Source organism: Sinohyriopsis cumingii, chromosome 8, assembly GCF_028554795.1.
Source record: "Sinohyriopsis cumingii isolate HCF-2022 chromosome 8, ASM2855479v2, whole genome shotgun sequence".
Lineage (NCBI taxonomy): Eukaryota > Metazoa > Mollusca > Bivalvia > Unionida > Unionidae > Sinohyriopsis > Sinohyriopsis cumingii.
In genome coordinates, this window is record NC_142968.1 from 11,997,884 (window position 1) to 12,022,297 (window position 24,414).

General features: G+C 35.9%; 1 protein-coding gene across 4 annotated transcripts in view; it reads left to right on the plus strand.

The window, feature by feature from the left end:
- Positions 1 to 20,789, plus strand: part of LOC149792982 (putative palmitoyltransferase ZDHHC24) — a 34,052-nt gene extending 13,263 nt beyond the window's left edge. For 2 of the 4 annotated variants that reach the window (XM_089966849.1, XM_089966848.1), the window contains one exon: positions 19,396 to 20,789. In XM_089966849.1, coding sequence (XP_089822975.1) covers positions 19,406 to 20,251 — 846 coding nt within the window. In that variant the 5' untranslated portion in view covers positions 19,396 to 19,405 and the 3' untranslated portion in view covers positions 20,252 to 20,789. Of the gene's footprint in view, positions 1 to 13,208; positions 13,332 to 19,395 lie in introns of those variants that run through there. The other 2 variants (XM_089966846.1, XM_089966850.1) reach the window with 2 other exon arrangements.
- The last annotated feature ends 3,625 nt before the right edge of the window (positions 20,790 to 24,414 follow it).

Sequence of the window (24,414 nt, forward strand, 5' to 3'; positions counted from 1 at the left end):
GCTTCAGAGAGAGAGTTATTTGTTCTGTTATTCGGCATTCGGCATTCGGCATCTGGCGGTTTTCACAACCATATACATCATTCGGCATCTGGCGATTTTCACAACCATATACATCATTCGGCATCTGGCGGTTTTCACAACCATATACATCATTCGGCATCTGGCGGTTTTCACAACCATATACATCATTCGGCATCTGGCGGTTTTCACAACCATATACATCATTCGGCATCTGGCGGTTTTCACAACCATATACATAGAACAATAACAAATAAGCTATAAAACAATTAAAGCTACTTTGTGAATTTCGTTGACCAACAACTGCGTACAAAGTTTACAGTTTTTAACATACCGTTTTAAACTGACAGATGTTCAGTAATTAGTTTAGATATTGTAATAATAATAATAATAATAATAATAAAGAAGATTATGTTGAAGCATAATGCTTCCTAATTATCATTTTACTTAAATGTTGTCTCAGTCCTGTGAATGTAACATAAGGTTCGATGTGATGTGCAAGTTTATTTATTTAGAAGTCTTTGTCCAAATATTGTCTTGTTCATGTCAATGTATCCTTGCTCTGCCACCCAATATCTGATAATTGTACTTATATGACCGCTTTTTGTACGTCGAAGTTAAACATACATTTAATTCCAACATGATCTGGCAGCAATGTAAGACAAAAACTAGTACATGTCGATAATTTTTTTATCTTCACACAGACGATTGGATTATTCAAAATAAAACAAAAACCTTTTCCACTATATCAGAAATACGCAAGCGTGGACACTTGATCAATTATATAGGAAAATGATGAAAATTACTGTCTGTATAAGTTAATGAACGTGCTTGTGCAGTATGTATATGAAGTAAACAAAGAAAGCGAAAGTCGAGAGGAAGAAGAAAGAAGGAAAATGAAAACGTGGAAAACTGAAAAAAAAAGATTACATTAAAAGAGACAAGGTTGCGGGAATTTCTGTGAAAACGGGCAATGCTTCTACTACAAACTATGAAAACCATGACTTTCAAATAAATGCTTCCTTATTTGAAAACAAAATATTGATGAACGACATTTAAATATAAGACAAATAAATACATGATTGATAGATGCTCAAGTAAGTTATTTAAAATTTGTTATACAGTAAGCAAGCGGAGATGATGACGATAAGCATTCCTGACCAATCATTTGATGCAGCAGATAAGTGGAATTAAAAATGAAACATTAAATAAACATTTGAATCCAGCTGTGTGATTAAATTGGTAGGCAAACCTTTAGAAATTATACCGTGCAGTAATTTATCTACAGACACAGCTCAAGGCCGAAAGAACAAATTATGAATCAGAAGTGGGGTGGTGGTGGTGGTAGCATATCTCAATCAACTGTTGTACAACCGAGATTCCAAATAAATGCTAACCAATACGATAGTCAAGTTGCAGAATCGGGTTGCCAGATAAATATTTTCTCAGTTGATTTAGTCCGTCAATTAGCGCCAAATATGATAGGAATCCTTCAGATTGGTATAGCATCATTCCATTATGCCATGAGCAGTATAGGGAAGGCTGGGGAGTTGGGTATCACCCGTGTGGTTCTAAAAAGAGCACAGCACATTTTTACCGTATAATCTGAAATGCTGAGACATGATTAATTTTCATCAAGAGCTCATAAGCTCACATCAAAAACCGTATTTTGTCTGCACCTATTATTATCAAACAAAGCTATACTGTGCACATGCTATAATTCACAGGGATAGGCCGGTAGCCCCCTTAACCTGTATTAATTATTGGAATCTACTTAATATTTGTTGTACAACAATGATCTTACTTGTATATCATGAAACGGAGGGAGCATTCTACGTACCCTATAATTCGTATGAGGAGACTGAGCAAGGAGATGTCGGGCACAGCTCTGCAGAATAATTATAGGTTACTGCATTTTTATGGGAAAATATGAACAAGATTTTCGGATGGAAATACTGCACGACCTTGTGAGTGCAGCATATCCATCCGACAAAACGAGTTCATATTTTCCCTTACAAATGCAGTAAACTTTTTATTATATGCTCATTTTCTTATTCTACCTAAGACTTAATTATGTAAACAAAAATACACTACAAGAAACAAAGTAACTGAATGTATGCCGTATTCCAAACTAAATTCACAAGCGCAGGTTCATCATTACAAAACAATAACAATAATGCGCACATAACTCCGCCCAGATAAATCTGAACTTAGTCGCGCGCTAGACATAACTTTTGAAAGAAAATGACGTTTTGGTCTACTTAAAATTTAAATTTAGAGTCATACTGTGAACGAATGCGCATTGCAACAACTTTTCCATTTGATCTGGAATGAATAGGTTTTGTTATTTTTATCCTTGCTACGAAATTTTGTGATGATGGACTGGATTTATCTGTACCAATTATACATGAAGTACATCGGATTTCAGCGGCGGCGACGGAGCAGCGTGTTAGCATCTGCAAGTGTGTTTCTGTTATGTCATTGAATGTTTGAAATCATAATATGGGAAAAATATGAAGCCTTTCAATTGCAATTGTCAAAAAGACGCTATGGAATATAATGTTTATCTCATTTTGAGTGCAGTAAGGAGGATGTATTTGCACTTGGAATATAGTCGAAATTACGGTACAATTTAGAAATGTGTAATCAAGCGTGAGAACCCATGACATGGCTCATGTAATTCGGATTTGTAGAACTAAGAAAGTACATTTTGAGGAAATTCAGGATGTAGAACTGTAAGTATATTTTTTGCCTTTCTTATTACCAGCTAAAGAAGACAGCTTATGCCTTGTCACTTGCATGTTTGTAGGGATCCAGCAATTTTATGAACTCTGGCGTCTATCGCCCGCCTAAATTCGAAACACTGTATCAAAAATGTTAACGCGGAATGTGGCAAAGCAGTTGCTATGTGACAGTCGAAAAAACATCTTCTTTAGTTCATTCACAAACAAATTTAATCTACCAAATCGTAAAGCGCCTACTACGTGAGTGTACACGTTTTGTTTACAAATCAAAAGTGCTGGCGTATGTGTTCAATGTTTGTTTACAATAGAAAGTAGTTCCGCGTTAACTTCTTTGATACAACGTTTCGGATTTAGGCTAGCTATAGACGCCAAACAGGGTCCTTAGACATGATATAATTTTATATCTCAGCATAAATTAGTTTGCTATTTTCTCGTACAGGATGCGATCATGTTCTCATCGAACATCATTTTTAATAGCTGATCACGTCACTCAGCGTCAAGTCATTGACAAACTCTATGTTGAAACTTGTTCAAGTGTTCTCCGTCGTTTTTCCAAATACTGAATTGTTTCTGAGCTTGAAAAAATATAATTTAAAATCGTTTATTGCAGCCGTTTCAAAGGTTGTGTTAATATCAATATTGGACCTCAGTCAAGCCTCCTGTTTTAATTTCACAGAAATGTGAATTCTAGCTAGCTGCAGCCCTATGTCGAACTAAATTGTTGTAGTGGATAACGTAGCGCGTTTTATCATGCAGATTCAAGATCAACTTTGGCATCCGGAAATTGCCGATATCTAGTTTTTTTTTATAGGTTTATTTACCGTTGTTGAATACGGATTCAGCAATGTTTGCCTACTGTCATGTTTTCTGGTACCAGAGGATAGTCGCTATGTCTCATGTTTTCTGGTGCCAGAGGATAGTCGCTATGTCACGTGCTTTCTGGTGCCAGAAGATAGTCGCTATGTCTAATGCTTTCTGGTGCCAGAGGATAGTCGCTAGGTCTCACGCTTTCTGGTGCCAGAGGATAGTCGCTATGTCTCATGCTTTCTGGTGCCAGGGTATAGTCGTTTTGTCTTATGCCTTATGATGCCAGAGGATAGTCACAATGCCTCACGCTTTCTGGTGCCAGAGTATAGTCATTATGTAGCTCAGCAGGATATTCTAAATCCACCTCCTGAATGTAGCCTGGATCATCGTCGCGCCACTTAAAATTCTGTAAAATTATGTTTTGTTAAATTTTCCGGCGGCATGTAAAAAAAAGTTTGCGATAGGGCCCAGTTATGCAAACTATTAGCACCTATATACGTAATATATTTTTTTTCCTGAGTTTCACCGTATCCAGGCAGATAACGGTTGTTAACTATATCATGTCATTTGTGATAACAGAAACCCCACAGCGTATTCTTCTGTCAATAAACTTGTACATGTCGATATCTGTAAGGAACTCCAGCTCGAGAGCAAAATCTCACTATAGTCCTAGACATGGAAAATACGAAGCCAGAACTAGCGTGTAATATGAGAAACAAGGGTCACACAAATTCTCAAACACGACGGCAAACAAAGCACATCCAATTTCAAATACACATCATAACAGTGGCATACATATTTTATGCTGAAGTTATCCAGATCCTGCTAGCATGCCGTTCAATTGGCTATAAAATTCTCCTGATGGTGGCAGAGCTGTATTTTTTCCAACGCTGTCATGTAGACAAATGTATTACGATTGTATGGTCTTAAACAAGGTTACACAAGAAACGAAAGAAGCGAAACCAACAAGTTTATTAGAATTAAAAATAATTTATAGATCTAAGTCAAAAGTGAAAACTTAAGAGAAACAGACAGTATTGTGTATTAAATCCTAAATAATCCCAAATGTTCTATCGCGAGTACAAAAGTGTAGAATTTTCCAATGAATTAAAATAATCTTGAATGTGTGGATGTACCAATAGCCTTGAATGAGCTGTTGTGTCAGTAGTCTTGATTCTTGATGTATAATCCAGAATGTCTTTGAATGAATTCACAATAATCCTCACAATAATCCTAAAGTAGTGTTTTAGTCGGAAAAATCACTGAGCAGTCTGCAATTCCAATGAATAATTTGTTTTAATAAAATTATGTCTAAAAGTCTCACTAAATGATCCACTGATGGAACTTAAAACAGGAATAAATAAATTCCTTAACCTCATCCTATATGTAAAGAATGTTACCTGACCTATTTACCGTTTTCTGGAAAACTGCATTAACTTGTATAAAGGTTCAAGCTACTACATCATTCTAAGTTCGTAACTAATGATGGGCCTTGACCTCAAACCGAAGTCAACATATGTAAAACTTGACAACTATCAGGTAGACAAAAGAAAGAAAAAAAATCTAACCACAACAAGGACGAAGGTCAAACACATCATATAAATTAAATATAGAGAACAAATTAATAAACTCCTTTTGGAGTTAACCCTTTTAACTTGTCGCCAGCTAGTTCTTCTGCCGTGTGTATAAACGATTTTGTATTCTTTACCAGCTTTTTAGGTGTAGTGTCAATGAACTGCAAGCAATTTATGAAGCGCAATTCGCCCAGATTAGTATATAAATATTATTTTCTAAGTTATTTTTAGAATGGATGTCCTTAAATTGTTCTTGAACGTACCAACATTTGTCACCATCAGATGTGAGTCGATGTCTCAGAGAAAATGAAATACGATTGGAATAAATTTTCGCGTCGTCAGTTTCGGACTATTTATTATACGCCGCCCCAAGATATCGACCAGTAAAATGATATTTATCTCTAGCTTTATATTCGACCAGTGGCTGCGTGCATGTCCAAAATGACTTCATGATGTTTTTTCCTATTTTTCTAATCAAATATTGTTGCAGGTGGAATGCGATTCACATTGACATTTGCTATGTTCTCTGCAGTTAGCACTGCGATATAATAGAACTCAGAGGCAACTTCATTATTGCTATCAGTAAAAGCGTGTCTCTTTGAACAGCCAATAATATTATTAGGTCGTTTTAGGCTTGTAATTATGATGGCTTCTCCAATTCCTGAAACGGTATTAGCAGCGGCACCTGATTCCGCGACCGCATCTGCGCCGGCAGCATTAAGTATCGGCCTGTTTTTTTAAGTCGGCCAAATTAACTAATCCAACCTTAAAATCAGAGCTGATTCCTGAATTGCCCGTATATTTCAACCAAAATATATTTGACGCTGACCTTTTGCTGTGGTTATCGCTCCTAAGTGTGCTTTCTGCAGGCAGATCATTGCTAATGTCTCGAAATGTTTGAGTATTAATCTGATACCGTGCAGTCTTGAATAACCTCCAGCTGTTGTTTGTCGGAGCCTCGTTTGTCCAACAACATAATCAGTTGTTGTTATTGTTGTCATTGTAGGGTTTAACGCCATTTTTCAGCACAAGATAGGCTATACATGGCGGCCGGTATAAATGGTGGAGGAAGAACCCGGGAAAACCCCAGAAAGAACCACCGACCCATGAGAAGCTACTGGTAAGCTTTCTCACATACCCACATTGGCCGAACCCGAGACTCGAACCGATGCAGACAGAGGTGAGATGGCAGTATTCCGTAAGGTGAGCGCTTGAGACCACTCGGCCACTCAGGGCCCCACATAATTTGTACAGGATCTGCAGTTTTCTGCCAATATCATCTGACTCAAAGAAAGGCTTTATGAGGAAGCAAGTGCATGTCTTCTAGTCTCGTATTCTTATACTAGGTTTCTCCATTTGATGAGAGTCCATTTCCATGTACTCAACAAACGCGTATTCTGGTAGAAGACGCATTAATAGGAAACTCGTCATAAAGCATTAAATACTCGGCGGTATATCTCGACAACATGAATATTAGTAAAAACGAGACCGTCATAATATTTTACAAGTTTGGCATATGGAGCCAACCTTACATCGAGCTGATCCATAATTTCTTGATCGTGCTTCAAAAATTTATTTTGACTGCAGTATTCGCTTCGCTCTTATTCTTTCGTTTGCACATTTTCTCTGAAAGCCTCTTTAAGTTATGGAGATGTAAGCTAAATGTGTTCTGCTATCATTTCCCTGATGCACTTCTGCTGATTAAGGGGCACTATAACCTTGTAACAGCAGTGACAATTATTCTTGCTAGCAATGGCAACCATGCATCTATCTTACCAAATATTAATTTAAAAATCCTTCTAGGAACTTTTTGATCCTAATTCGTGTTGGCTACATTATACATGTCAATTATATCGTTTCATCGTGTGATCTCGGGTGCAAGTAAAATATCAAGCACTCTTTATTCAAGTTCTTGTTATTATTGATTGGCGTGGGATTGACACGGCAACATCTGGTATGCTCTAGAGAGTATTTACTGGATAGTAACTTAGCAACGAAAGCTTGACTTTGATAAGTAATCCTGCTGGTGCATTAGACTAAAGCTATAAATACAGTGCTTATGGCGCCTTGCGCGTCAATTTGAAGAATTTTTGTAATATTTTATTCCTTTCCCGGTTGTTCATGTTTTCTTTCATTTTTGTCTTGGAGACCTCGTAGGCATTTCTTTTACGGCTGGTGGTGAAGCTTTTAAGGGACTCCGTCTTAAGTACTTTTCAAATAACGTTGGGGGGACTACTTTTGGCAATGTCACCTGTGGCGACGGAATTGATACTTGGAAAGGTACGTCAAATATCATTTTAGTTACCTTACTCTTATGCTGCTGTGTCATAATTTTGTTTATTGTTGTCTAAGATCTTTCCTTTCTTCCAAGTGTGGTATAATCTCAGGAATTTCACGTTTTCCCCACTTTCTGTTAAATTTAGTATTTTATTTTAATTCCTACCCTTCTAAGTGCGCCCTCCTCGGTCATTTGTCTTTATTTGCTTGTATTCAGATAGTAGGTCAATAGCATGAATTCGCATTGTGGCATCAGACAGCTTTTCTAGCGCAGAAAACTCTGAAGACAATGTCTCAGAGAGATGTATTGGAGCGTACTCGTGCACCACTTGACCCTTATTTATGAGCATCTTGCTGTTCTTCCAAAGCTTTGATAAGCAAATCTGGCTTTAAATCACGTGATTCAACAACTTGTTCTACTTTTTTGGTAATTGGCTTAAAGAATTTTTTGTGACATCGCGTTGAAAAACTTTCTTCGCCAGTCGTCTTTACAATAATGCCACCATACAATTGCTGTTGATGCACCTTTTATTTTCTCATAACTGCAGCCTTAATTTGGTGAAATTTGCACAAAATAAAGATTGTACTCTTTCGCAGACACGGGTTTTCTGATAACACGCATGTTCTCTAAATTAGTTCGCCTATAATCGAATGCAAGTTTCCCAAGGGCAAATAAAATTCGTCAATGCCACTGCGTTACTTTTAAGGCACTTCATCGCGGTAAAATACCATAAAATTATGTTTGTTGCTGCCTAAATCATCGTGATAGCACCGCATAAAACTTAGCAAAATCTTTTCCACGACAAATATCGAGTGCAATTGAATCGATATCGCAGCTGTCTAAGAAAAAAAAAAATAGCCCGTGTTCCACCTGATATATTTGGGCACTTCACAGTCACAGACTACATCAAGTATATGAATTACAGCATTTATCTTGTGATAGCGAAACATTTTCTTTGGTTTGGTTCTTAGGTTCTTACTGTCTCTGTCGATTGTTATATCTTCAATTCTTATAACGGAATTGCAATCTCCATCACGTTCTTTTACAGACATTATTTCCTCTGACTCCAATATTCTAAACACAACCGTCAGAAGCATCAAAGCCTTTCAGGTTTCACCAAAGTCTACATTTATCTTAGCTGGGATTCAGCGTATAAATAATGACTTTGTCGTAGCGGAGTCCATTATTTAGCAGCATATTGGCCAGAAAGTTTGTCTCGCCCCGGCCTTTTGGACTTGGTATCCATTAGTGGCAATCAGGAACCAAACAATTGCGTCGTGTTTTGAATAAAAAAAATTGTGATGCGAATTTTTAAAAGCAAATACGTCGTCAACAAATTCTGATACGGATCTTACGAGACTCGTGCGACGCCATGACAGTATATCGACTCAAAAGATAACCACCGTGGCCATTTATTTTAGGGATCAAAATGTTGCTGACTGAGGCCATCAATATTTTGTCTCAAAGCCGCGTCGTTTTTACCTGTCAGATCTAGCAGGCAATCGTTTGCAGTCAGATGCTGATATCTGCATTAAGTGTCTTGCTGCTATCTGGCGGAAAGATGACAAGCGCTATGAACATTTGAACAAAAATGCATGCTTAATCGCGTCTGCTGACACTGAGTCGACAAACGAGAAATATATTGATGACACACTGCTGGCAATTGTATTATAGGAATTCCACCTACTGGATCGTGGATGTTTTGTCATCGAAGAATTATATAATGGTACTGCGAAAATAGTTCGTTACACGCCAAACATAGAGACGCATTGCGACAGATAAGCTGACAGCAGCTACTCGACTATTATGTTCAGAGCTTGTAGCAGTCTCAGATGTGTGGATAGTGACAGTGTCTACGCACAACAATTTCTGAGCACGAGTTCTGCTGTGTTCCTTTAGCAATGTGCAACACCATGATTACAGGCTTGGCGACTACAACAAGTACGGCAGATGTGCCAAATAAACAGTATGCACAAAGTTTCATTCGGGCAACAATGTATTAGTCGATAATCCAACTGCACCCAACCGGTATATTCTGATGACATCAGATTTGACTGAAGGTTAATTATTGTGTTTTGCTTTTGGAGTTCAAACGATGCGTATTTTGTGCAGAGAACTGCTGAAATAAAAAAATAATTGCAGATGTCAGCAGTTGCTCACTCATTTCCTGGCGTTGAATACGGAACGTAAGCAGCAGGCGCATATAGTGTTTGGTATGTTTGAGTAATCGGAAAGCCACTTCTGTTTAAAAATTTAGACTACAGAGCAGGAATATGTCCAATACTATTTTACACGCATGATATCAACATATTGTTTTATTAGAGCATCTTTACTGTCAGTTGGCACGCCTGCATTTGTTTTATTGATGAGTTCCTCACGCTGTGCAAACCTCTGGTATAGGCACATTAATATTGCTCGATTTTCTGAATCCTTCTGGCGCCTGAATAATTATTGGACTGTATGCCACCTCAGATGCTTCATGCATCTGGCGTTTGCTGTTGAGAGTATATTGGTTTGCAAGGAATTTATATAAAACAACAAAAAACAAATTGTCGGCTGGAGGCGTTGAGCGATGCTGTCACCTGTACAACACTGTACCCAAACATATACACATTAGCCTTTGTAGCTTCGACATCCCGAATCCAGGGACTGCCAAATACAAAATATTTCGTATATTTTGTACTTTCTGCAACGCCGGAGAACACCGGTCTCATTTGCTTCCAATTTGTACGCTCAGGATAGTTGGTAGAAGAAACATAGTATAATTGATGCCAGGAATGATCGCGAGCTTAATTAGTTACTGTTTGACGAAAGGCATGATCAGATAGAATAAAATATTAATCCTAATAAAGAAAAAGGGTCATAGCGTGATCACGATTGTATGAAAAGCAGACGAAAAATAATTTTAAAATTTTTTCAAAAAAGACTGTCAGAAAGAGTCAGCAAACAATTTTTTTAAGAGAATTTGGGTTAAAATATGATGATATAAAAACTGTACTGCAAGTGGTGAATTGGATATGAAAAAACATGAAAAATGATTGTCTATAAATATTTACGGTGAAAGAACTCAAAGATTGACAAGACATTAACAGTTACCTTTACAAAGGAGTTCTGGTTAACTTCTTGCATATTGCAGATTATATGACAAAAAATTCTTACCGATATTACAAGAGCACGTTGCTTTTGTTCTCTAGGATTTCGTGGAACTTAGCACTGGAGGTGTTGCATGGACAGGCGCTTTCCAAAATTCATTTCTGCTAATTAAATCTGGCGTCAGAATCATAGTGCAGATTGCTTTCAGAAACTTTGGGACAGATATTCAAAACAAATACGGATTTATTCATATATGCTTGTATCTCGTACACACAAATTCTAAACTAAAAGGACTTTCTTTTTGCGTTGCGCTTCATTCAGCATGGCGGATCTCGTTCAAGAATCCAGAATCGAAGACAACGTCTCAGTCGAATTAAGCCCAATGTGTGTTAGTGTGTACGAAATAAAAAATATGCAAAAAGAAAAAAAATAACATCGCAGCTTCGAACTAAACGCATTGGCACTGGACTGAACTTAATGGTCGGTACGAAACTACGGTGAGAAAATTAATGCTGTTTAAATTAAAATTTGGACCCGCCGAAACTTGAATTGACGAATATTATAACGATCTTTTTCCTGCAAAGTTTCTTGATTTCTTCTCCTAGTGTGCGATTGTCTGATTGTAGTTCGATTGCAATTCCTGCGTAAAATTCAGAGTGGTCCAGATGTTCCTTTAATGTCGGATAAATTATTTTGAAAGCGTACTTGACAAACTTGCGTGCGCTATTTAACGATATTATTTCGTGTACCGTACGGCTGACGTCCTCTTTTTTCCACCCTATTCTAGATTTACCTTAAGGAGCATTGGATGCGATTTAGTGTGCGATTTACCTTACGTAGCGTTTGCATGCGTTCTAGTGCGCAGTCATTATTCTGCTTGAGTCAAAGCCGTCACGTCCATTATATAACTATTGGTTTTCTTGTTTCTAAATCAAATGCAAATTTGATATGGCATTTCGGATTGTTTTGTTATAGCCTGGCATGCACGCAGTCTAATTGAACATAAGCTTAAAATACTCCAATGTAACACAAGTAGCTTTCCTTCAGGATATCTTTTTATGACATCATCTACCAAAGTTGCAATGCAGTCTGATTTGGAGCTGATGATACTGTAACCGTGTTATTTATGTAAATCTTATTTTCAGAAACGATGATAACTCAGCTTTGGTACAGTCTGCAAGGTCAACGAAATCACTGAAGTCAGCAAAGAATCCGATGGTACTTATTGCGATCGGATCTTTCTAATATCAGCCGTAGTCCGTGTCATGAAAATAATTTTCATACTCTGAAAAATTGGCTTAGCGAACACTTGCGAAAATATTGTGTCATCGTGCAGGATTTTAATGCTATTGCCTGATAATTCCTAATCATTTGATACTTGTGGCAATTAATACTCAGACATCTTGTTGACGGCCCTTACAAAGGACACTTGAATTCCAGAAGCAAACTTTATTGCTGTCTATTACGTTCCCATCTTCGATATTTCGGATGTAGATATCGTTGCGAATAACATATTACGTGTAATGACCAGAATTAAGACGCATGTCCCATTCATAGACAAATTCGAGTATCGACCCATCAGCTGACGAATTCGAGTATCGACCCATCAGCTGACGCATTCGAGTATCGACCCATCGGCTGACGAATTTGAGTATCGACCCATCAGCTGACGAATTCGAGAATTAACAAAAGGATTATTTGCTGCAAAATACATAAACAGGGTGAAGACTTTGATAAACACAAATAATTGCTAAATGAACAAAGGGAAATTTAGATATGAAATGGATCAAATTGAATAAGATAAGTCAAGATTGCCGGAATTCACGTGAAACATTCCTATAGGCTCTTATTCTTGGCATTGTACGTGATTTGAACGATACAATTTTTACATTTCTTACATGAATTTTCAAATTTTAACTTTTAGCACCGAATTTTACCTGATTTCTTGACACTTATCTAATCTACGAAGGACTGTGTGTTATATATTTGTGTCTTTTAATCGGCTGTTTTACCGATGACATTGTGTATGCTTTTAAGAAAAGAATGTCACATGTCCTGCTTAAATTAGTATTATGAATTATTATCCTTTCTGTGATATGTTATATATGTTCATACGTAACAAAAACAAAATAGCAGCAACAACAACAACCCCAACACTTTGCATATTTGCATGTTACTTACTTTTGTTTTGTCTTGGAAACTGATGCTACCTTTGTAATATGTTTATCAGTATACTCTTTCACCATAATTATGTACCATATGTGTACCTATCAGTAGAATTAGGAAGTATTTTGTCATATTTGTGAATAGCTCCTACAGAGCAGGTGTTTTTGTTTGTATTTGTATCCAGATCATCGACGTTATATAATGGCAAAGACTGTAAATGAATCTGAAAATAATCCCCCCCCCCCCACATTGATGACAGCTAATGCTTGTGTTAGCTTTTGTTGTTTATCTGTCCTTGTCTCATGTACTAATCAAGTACCCAACTCTTTGCTTCTTTCATTTTAAGCAAGGGGCAAGCTGTTAAACAACTAATAAGATTTTAGTCTTAATTTGTTTCTTCTACCATTATATTAAATTTCATTTTTTTACCAATAATTTTTAATGTTTGTTTTTAATTGTATATTGTTTTGTAACTTATCTGTATATATAAAGACCGGCAGTATCCTGATACCGTTGTCTAGATGGCATCGGATTTAAGCGCCTGGCTGTATTTGAGTAGCACCCAGGGGAAGTAATTTACATAGAGCAAAATTGTTCTGATGAGTAAGTACACAAGTGTGGGCCTTAAAGAAGTCCATTTTTAAGGCCGTGGTTGGTATTTTGCAGGATATGAACTTTATTGTCTTAAACGCCCGTTAGATTTCACACCTGTCACATCTATCTTGCAAAGAACTGGCTTTCAACATTTTATAGTTACATAAATTTAGGTTACAATAGTCAAACCAAACAATTCCAAAAACGAGCAGACAGGATTGTTACGTACAAATATAACTAGACCCTAGGAAGTATTACTTCAGTATTGAAGACACCTCTCTGGTGGCCCAGTGGTTAGAGCATCCACCTTGGATGCAGGAGGTTGTGGGTTCAAAACCCAGCTGAGTCATACCAAAGACTTATAAAAATGGTACCAACAGCTGCCTCGCTAGATGCCCAGTATTCAGATGTTAGTGTTAGACATCACTATAAACTGTCATACTACAGACATCATAGCGATTTGACTGAATTTTTTTTTAAAGCTACGTTAAAAATCCAAAACACGCACACAGGCACACTCAGTATTGAATTAGTTGCATTAGAAACACATGCACTTGATTCTATGTCAGAAGGGGGGAAACTTATAATCCTCCCCTACTTCCAATTAACACAAGGTAACTAACTCATGCAGTTCACAATTTGACCCTTGATTCAAATTTGCTGCACTATCTGTACATTATGTCACTCATAAGTTAATGACATTCTGCACCATTCTTTCATATACCAAATAAGTACCTTACTTTTACGCAAAGTTTATCCATTGTTTGATGTCTTGTCCACTGTTATACACAAAGTATACACACACTGACTTAAACTAGGTTGTAGTTTATTAAACATCAACCTTTTCTAGAACTATTTATCACTTAGTGGTAGATGCACAAAATGTTACCCTTAGAAACTGAAAAAATTTTGCCCCTTACCTTAGATATAAATGTGGGTAACCCCTTGCAATCACTTGGGGTCAATGAGAAGATTTCAAGGCAGTCCAAAAGTGCGTAATTACAACTAAGAGATTTGCTTTATTACTATGCATGCCTTCACACTATGCTTTATATCTCCAGTACATGTTTGGTTAGAATTCAGTAAGTAGCAAGATCCACACATAATAGTGAGGTATATTGCATCAGATTGGCCGACTTGTTACTACTCTGAAGGCCACATTTCTGATCCAGTATCGATTAGACTTGTTAAATAGTCTAATGATATGAAAAGGAGTTTGATTATGAGCACCAATAATGAAGTTCTTGTAACCAATTGGCTAAACTTGTTACCATTCTGGACACCAAATTCCATTCAAATTTAGCTTTACCTTGAAAAAATAGGTTTTTATTATCATTGTCATAGACAGGTTCTATAATAAACAAGATCTGTGCATATTGACAAAATACCTAGATATATAATGATTGAACTTTGTTACCTCTTGATCTGGAGACTATATTTCTCATTAAATTTATTTTTATAATAAATAAATAAATGGGTCCAGAGCCTTGATAACTCAGGGATGGTGATCGGCTTCACCCATGTCGCAAATTGCAATGTTTTATACTTATTGGTGACAAAAGAAACCATCTGGTGATTTTTTTTTTGTGACCACATTTTTTGGGATGTTTAATCTTGGATATACAATCTTGGGTTTGGGGTGGATAAATTAAAAGGCACAATGAAAGGAAGCAGCAAACTTGGATATAAAATGTATTGGGAGCTATGTATTGTTTCATAAACAAATCCCTTGTTCATATTGATAAAAGTGTCAGCACGTTTTTACATCTAATCTGATTAAGCAGACACCTGGCTCGGGTACTGTAAGCCTGGCCAGGGTACTGTAAGCCTGGCCTGGGTACTGTAAGCCTGGCCAGAGTACTGTAAGCTCTGATACACTCAGTCATGCTCCCAGATTAGCTATACTCAATTAACCTCCAAAGACAGGGACAGGAATGACTGCAATGGACCAAGTGATGTTTTGTTGTGTTTTTTTTTGTTTTTGTTTTTAAATATTTATTTGCTTTTAATGTACCAAAGAACCGTTTTGCTGAAACTTCAGTGAAAACTGATTACTTTTGAAGCACTAATTCTTCTGTATAAATATTAAGCAAATGAAAATTCAGTCTTAATCAATGCTCTACTACAATTATTTCATTTTAACACCACAATAACAAACTGGCATTTGTTTGGCCATTGAAAATTTTCATTTAGCGTCGACTTCAATAACACATACACCCTTCATCAAAGGAAGCCAACTACAATCTTCAATAAAAACAAAGTAACCTTCTGCAGAGGAAGTCAATACCAAACTTAAATAAAAGCAATGGAAGCTGATCGATTGTTGCAGGAACAATATTTAGACTTACAATCACTACCACAGGTGGCATAAGATGCAAATTAAATTTTGAATCTTTTGAAACCATATATGTTTGGTCACAAAGATGTTTTTTAAACTTTTTATTTCTTTCGCGGCATTTTTGTTTCTCGGTTAACAACCTCGCTCCGTTGGTAACCTCAGCAGAATGTTAGCTGTCTCCAGTTGACCAATATCTAGGTGATGTACACATGGCATGTAAACAACTGTAAAACCATGTGCTATTTGACAGCCATGAATATCTCACTGAATTGTTCATTGACACATGTTTTTGTTTTTTTACATTTGAGTTATTTGTTTTATAATGTGATGTAAATGATATATAAATTTTCTAACATGTAATCCATACTCAAATTTATAGATTTGTCATATATATGTACAGTACTTTACGCATTGTGGATTCTTCTTCACACTTGTATTTCAGATTAGTTTTGTCTTCAATTAATCAGATTTTCAGTTGTTTATTTTCTCTCATTGTAAATCCTACTCACTGATGCCAGGTGCTCTTACAAGTTTCACTTGTATGCAAAATTTGATTGTTGTAGCCCTTCCCCACTTATTTCTACATCCATTGAAGTCAACAATATTACCTTGGTAACAGGGATATCAAGATAAACAGGTGGTACTGTATTGTGAAAATGGCAACATTTTCTGAAAATTGACAACAAAATATTGAGGTTGGCGATTTTTGGGGTGACAAGTTTATTAATGCCAGTGCCATCCCTGTTGATTATGAGTAAAAGACTGTTTATATTATTTTGAAAGAGTTCATATCAGGATATAGTAAAATAGGTAAAAGCAACATGATATAAAGTTTGGGAAATAATTTACATAAGTTCTGGTTTTACAACACTGCATAGATCCACATGGTGAAATCGTCAAGTATTAATTAACTATAATATGGGTCAGGCTACCAGGCAAAGTGGGCAACTAAGTTGCCTAAAAAATGTAAACTTTGCCTTCGTCTGTTAGGAAAGCAAAAACGACTTCACCCTGTAATTATTTTAGTGGTACATTGACTGACCATACTTTTTGAAATGCCCCCCTCACCTTAGCCAGGTTAGTTCTAGTGTTGTGTTGTAGAGAAATGTATTCATTATGCCATCTTTAGCTTAACTTAGTTTTGATAACATTTACACCGACAAACAAACTCTTTCACATTCACAGGCATGTGTTTTGATAGTTGATTGACTGTCAACCCTTTCCTGAATAAGTTAGCAACTGCCTGCCTGATTAACGCATGTTATCCTTTGATGATAAAAAAATATACAAACTTGCGTTTTGAAACTTTGACAATAGTATGTAAATAGTAATTTGTGTTTTAAGAACAATCGGTGATCTGGATATTTTAATTGCCTCTTGTACATAAAATTAGTTTGAAACTGTAAGTGAACCAGTAACGGGGGAAATAATGGCGAACATCAGTGTCTGGGAAGCACCATTTTATAAGATTGTCTGTTTTCATAAATCATCGGGCAGATATATTCAGAAAAATATACAATTCATAGAAAGCAAAGCCTAGGTATTATGCTATTTAAGATTTAACTTTAAATGCAATTATTTAGGTCAGAAACATATGGGACAATGCTGTGTTGTGGAATTTGCAGGAAGCATTGTAAGGTGTTAGTTATTTTCTGACTACTCGTATTTGTGAAAATACAGATAAAAGCAGCAAAGCAGATACTATAGCCAGTGCCTAAAATTACTACAAGTATGTAGACAAATTGAAAAAACCATAAATCTGCAATCCTATCTGTTGGACTGTTATAATGAAGCTATATGAAAGTGATGATTACATTACGAAAACCGCTCCTTCTAAAAATAGATGCACTCATGTCTGTGTTGATTTAGTTGTAAGAAGGGTTTAGTTCATATGCCGACTATAAAGGAGCCATCTATGTAATTTTATGCATTTTAGTGCGTTATGTATGAATAGTTACGGTAATGTTTTATCTGCAATAAAGAAATGAGGATGAACAGTCTGATCTGAAGACACATGTGCATTTGCTATCATGTACATGTTACAAGGGTTGTTTCAGATGCATTTTGAAATCTTTGAAAGTGCCATTATTGTGAACATTTGAACTATTTAAAAAAATAATATAAAAAAAATTGATCATGGGTATTTGATTAAGCATTTTTACTAACTTGAAATTACAATAATGTAATCTGGTTACTCAGTTAAAAATTTTTACAATGTAGTTTCATTTGTTCTCTTTTAGAGTCATATGGCCAAAATAACTCAGAAAATTTTGTACTTGAAAATAAAGTATTGCTTATATCCAATTTTAAATGCAAATATAAATACTGGGATATAGAGGGCATACTTCAATAAGATATATGTTTCTTGCATCACATCCACTTGTCCCTGACGAGTTGTCACTTCTTCCTAAAATTCAAGTCAATCATGACCCCTGACTATAAGCTGTCATTTCTCCCTAAAATTAAAGTCAAGCATAACCCCCAACTATAAGCTGTCACTTCTCCCTAAAATTCAAATCAATCATGACCCCTGACTATAAGCGGTCACTTCTCCCTAAAATTCAAAAGTCAAGCATGACCCCTGACTAAAAGCCAGGTGAGGGATATCAGGACCACTTTAGCCTCTTGTTCTATTTTATTTATTATTATTTTTTTAAATTCATTATTTGTAAAGTCTTATTTAACCATTTCCATATTTTGCTTTATTTTATATTTTCTGATAGTGTGCAGCATTTAAGAGTTTAGTCAACACAGCATAGCATGGTAACAACCAAACCTTATTTCCTGAAACTTAGGATCAGATAATATTTTATCACTTCCTTGAAGATAATAATTACCTGTAATTATAATAATCATACTAATGTGGTGCATCCACAAATCCAGCCATCCCATATTCTAAAAGATTTCCAACAATCTTGACTTGGTTTGGTACTAATGGTGCTAAAATGTTCTATGCTTTCTTGAAAAGGAAGTTAAATGAGAGAAGTTTTCCCTTGATATAGCAATAGGCTTCAAAAACCCAATAATTACCATTTTTGAAGGCCTTGCTAATTCCACATCTTGTGTCTTTCCATCTTTGGAACGAATTCTTATAGATTCCTCATTTCACATCGCATAAGAATACCAGGATGCAGTGTGTGTGGATTTCTGTATATGGATATGGATTATCAACATTCCACCCCTGGGGTTGTAATTTGTGTACAAGATATGATCCATACACATTCCACCCTTGGGACTGTCATATTGTGTACTGGATAAGACCCTGGGTCATCATTTGTATACTGGATATAATCTATAAACATGGGGTCGTCATTTGTGTACTGGGTATGAAATATAAATATAACATCCCAGGGGTCATCATTTGTATGCTAGATGTGAGCTATAAACATTCCACCCATGGCATTGTCGTTTTTTTACTGGATATGATCTATAACATTCTTCCCCTGGGGTCATGTTTTATGTACTGGAATTCGTGGAATTTGTAGAAAGTCTTCTCTCTGTTTATTAAGTATTACCCCTTGGATTGTTTTTTCAGTTTTTAATCTATAAATCAATTGATAGATATATGTGCTTATATTTTCTTTCAGAAAGTCAATCAATCAATCAGTCAATCAAATAAGGAATGAATGATTTAATAAAATTATAATTATCATAGTGGCTAAAACATTTCCCATTGTATAAGTTTTGCACGCACTTGAAGATGATAATTTTATCAATAATTTTATGATCGAATGTCATCTGATAAAAATTAATGAATTTTAATTTCCTTTTATTTTGCTTTAGTTAACAGAAGATGCCTTCGCAGAAACCGTTAAGACGTTGGGAACTTCCAAAAAGCCCAGCGGACAAATTAGGCCTTTGTGTCTTTGTATTTGGAGGACTTTTTCTTTTATGGTATGAAGCACTACATATCTTGCCAACATACTATCCAGATGATGTTGAATCCAGCGGTATGAAATATGTCCACTATGTTGCTGCATTGGTATTTGCCTTCAACATTTATGGAAACATGTTCCTTCTTATCACAACGGATATATCTGGAAGGCATTTGGTATTCCCTTCAGGACCCTCACAAGATGGATGGAGATACTGTGAGAAAAGTCAGTGCAACATTCCTGCAAGAGCACATTACTGTAAATTATGCCAAATTCCTGTTCTAAGGAGAGACCATCATTGCTGGTTTGCTGGATACTGTGTTGGCTATCATAACCATCGTTACTATATTGCTATGGTTACCTATATAACAATTGCAGCACTTTACTGTAATATATTTAATGCTTCGTTTGTGTTCAAAGTTAAAAATGGCATAACATTTTGGAACATTCTGTCCTTTATGGGGCCACAATTCGGCTTATTGTTTGGATATTTTACATTGTATGAATTTTTTATAACACTATTATCTACTATTGGCTTTATACTATTGTTATTGTTTTCATGGTTACTTGAAATTCAGATTGTCCAAATAGTCAATGGACAGACAAGGTATGAAAGGAAGATGAACATCAGAGACTATAATATGGGACTAAAACAAAACATTTCAGAACTTCTTGGAAAGAGATGGTACCTTGTTTTTCTCTTTCCATGGATTCCTTGTGAATTACCTGGGGATGGATTGTCATTTCCTTTGAAAGGAAAATGAGGTCTTGATGCATAAAATTAGTATTTAGTGGAATGTAATCACAGTGGAACTATTCATGTTTGTACTGTTCAAGGATCAAGCAAATTCCCATTTGAAATCAGGTGCCTATTTTTGTACAATTATCATGTATTTTATACATTTTCTCCAGTTCATAAAAACACATTTTATTGTTCTTGGAGTTTTTAAACTGTTTTCCTTTACAAATCAAATTCCAGTTGCCATTTAGATTTACATTTACCACTTCCAGCATCTTACTTAAAGGAGACCAGAAATAAATCTTTTCCTTTTATGTATGTAATTCTTTACCAATTTTAATTAGACTGAAATATTTATAAATCATATATCGTAGTTGGGATGTGATTATATTGCGTGGAAAATACTGTGATTCCATAAATTGCCAAGTTTTTCTGAGTTTTGATGAGACGACAGATCATGTGGTCCCGTGACACAATACTAGCCAGTCCTTGAAGGTGCTCATGTTTCATATTTTGGAATTTAGAAAAAGCAATGTAATTTTAAAATAAATACTTATGCATTGTGTGCTGTGCAAAAATGTGATAAGGATTAACTGATGGTGTCCAATGTAAAAATTAAATTTACCACAATGCAATAAATTCATTTAAGAAGGATGAGGTTCAATCATATTATATGTCAATGACATACTCATTACCGACCCCCAACTCACACACACACACACACACACACACACACACACCCTAAAGACTAACATCTTGAAAATGTACATCCAACACTGAAACACTGAGAGATAATACAGAATTTTGGGCAAAGAGACTAGAACGGGGACCGACTTGTGTGTGAAACAATATCCATTGCCGGGGAGGTGTAAAAGGCATTCAGAACGGTTTTCATCGTCACCCACCCACCCCCTGCCTCCCCACAAATAAATCTGCAAAGCAGAAATCATGAGTATTTAATTTAAACATTAAGAAGCTTCCCTCTTAGGATTAAATTACATTGTATTTTACAGCAGGCTAAAGTTAGCGTATTGACAAATCTGATAGTAATTACATGTCTGGTATAAATAGTTTATGTACTGTATTGGTCAGTGCTCAAAGAAATTTGTTTTAGGCACAGGCCCCGGGCTGGTCACTTAAATAAACTCACTAGCCATGACTGAAATTCCACTAGCCTGGACAGTTCATACCTGTCAACATTCAGGCCAGGAGAAAAACCTCCCGATTTTGGGGGTATTTCCACACCTACCCTCCCGATCTCATGATATCTCCCACTTTTTCACAGAGAACTTCCCAATTATGACATTATGTCTGTCAGTTTTCATTTCCCAGAAGATAAAGAACCCCATACATAAATAGATATAATGTATGCAATCCACAGATGTCATATTCTGTTTTGTCACTTGTGAATACTTTAGTGACAAAATAATTAATATCACACAACAGTTTTGTTCTACAGTAAATAGAATGTTAAGATTAAACATTATTCACATAAATTTCAGATTTTTTAAAACCACTACAACAGTACTGCAGATTTGAACTGTTAAAATGAAGTCCTATGCATCGTAAGTTACAACAAAATAGGGCATCATATGAGGGGGCGTCGCGGACAAGAGCTGGTCCAATCAGAATGCAAGGTGGTTGTTGAAATTTTAATAATTACCTATTGAGTGCACGCTGTCCAAAACAAAGTCAATCTATGATCCACATTTGCCAGACTACTCTTTACACATTATTGGCCAATAATATTGCACTAAGTTAAATCAATATGAACCGGCAGAGTTAACAGGTGCCCTGTTACACGATTGTATATAATTGAATCAATATTGTTTTCAAATTATATTTGATTTTTTAGGATAGAAGAAGAGTGAATACATTATGACTTGATTAACATTTGATCCAATAACAGCATTTGTTTGATTAACCATCAAATTATCATCAATTAGACAAAACTGGAAAATATGGCAACTTTGTGAAGCCATCTGTCAAAAGTAAGCAAACTTTTATTGTTTTAGGATGACTAATTTGTTTTAATCAGGAAATTATGTAAATGTTCAGGTGTTTTAATTAATGTATCATTCTGGTGTTTTAATTAATGTATCATATAAATTAATGAACATTAGAGGAGTTTTAAAAAATATTTTGAGAAGTTAAAATATAATAAAATATAAAATAATCCTTTTTCTTCTTAATACATGTATTTAAGCATAGACAGTCATGATGATTAGAGAAAAGAGAAAAAAATTATATAAAAATCAATAATGGCCATGTCTCTCTCACGGTCTACATGTCTTTTTCTTGGAAAATACTACACAAGTGTTTCATTTTATTCAGCATGGCACAAGAAACCACTCTGGTGCCTAGTGGTTCAAGCGTCCGCCTCAGATGCGGCAGGTCGTGGGTTCGATCCCCGGCCAAGTCATACCAAAGACTTACAAAAATGGTACTAACAGCAGCCTTGCTTGGTGCTCAGCATTAAGAGGTTAGTGTTAGGACTGGTTGGCCTGGTGTCAGGATAATGTGACTGGGTGGGACATCATGCTACATGTCTGTGGCATGATGGCCCAGTGCTAGACATCACTATAAACTGCCACATTGCAGACATCACAGTGATATGACTGAATTTTTTTTAAAGCTACGTTAAAAATGCAAATCGTAAACATCAGTTTGCTATAACATTAAATTACAGCTATACGTTCATGACTGTCCAAAATGACTATTCTGATTTCAACTCCGACTCTCAAGATTATGGTGTCAAAGATCAAATGACTCCTCAGTTGTAAAATCCACAGAGAATCCTGTATTAGGCTAACATCAGTGATGGGCTTAGGATTTTGCCACCCCTTGGCAATGTCAGAGTTGCCCTACCCCCACCCAAAACAAGGTCTTGAAACCAGACACTTAAAGACCTTTATGCCTTTAAGTATTGGCAAAATTTAACAGGATTTTTTTCAAGTAGAAAATGTCACAAAGCCAGATGTTCGTAATATAAAATCTGCCAATCCCTGAATTTTGTCAGTTTGGGCAGCAGATAATGGGATATTCACCAATCATTTACATCTTTTTTTATGTTGTTGTTGTTGTGGGGTTTAATACCATTTTTCAGCACACGATAGGCTATGCATGGCGGTCAGTATAAATGGTGGAGGAAGAACCTGGGAAAACACTGGGAAGAACCACTGATCTTTTCTTATGTACTGTATATCATGGTGTCGTAACCTTGGTATCAACTCTTGCTCACAAGGGGGCATAACTTCACCTTTTTCCCCAGATTTACATCTACAAATTCTCTATGCAGATACTGTTTGGCCAAGACTAGGGCCTAAAAAATAAATACAACTCCGATATGCAGAATCTTTCAAGAAAACAATTCTAATGAAAACTTGATGTTTTGAATTGTCTTATGACTTAATGTATTAAAATATTTAACAGAAAGGAAATGAAACAAACAATTTAAATAAAACCAGCGAACAATTTCCCTAGAATACAAAGCAAAAATTCCAAAGACAGAGTACTATGAATTAAAACTCAATTAATTTAAACTGCCATACAAATGGCCAGAAGTGTAGAATGTCCTGAATGAATTCCAAAAGTCTTGACTGTCCTGATATACTAATTATGTAATCCTGAATGTCTTTGAATGAATTCATAATAATTCCAAAATTATGTGTTAACCCAGTCAATGAGCACTTAGCAACTCCAATGAATGATTTAATTAAATAATTCTTCTTGTATTGAGCTCAACTGCAAACACGGATCTTTGAAACTGGAATTAATTATTTTTCTATCAAGTCCCCTTTATATACAAATTTGACTTGGCCTAATGGGTAATAGATTTCCAATGGCAAAAAAACCACTAACTCATAAACAAAGTCAGGCCTTCAACTTAAATTAAGGAAGCATCTTGTTTACTACTTACAAGATTGACAAAAGTCAGGTAGGTAAAGCCTCCAACCCTCAATTATGGACAAAAATTAAGCACACAAAATGAATACAGTGGTACCTCAGGTTACAAACGCCTCAGGTCACAAACAATTCGGGTTACGAACAACAACTTCGAAAAAATTTTGTCTCGGGTAACGAACAGTGCCTCGGGTTACGAACGAAGGCGAGAGAGAGAGAGAGAGCAAGGTTTAACGTTGGAGACAAACGATCGCGTACAGTACAAACGAAGGCCATGCAGTACTA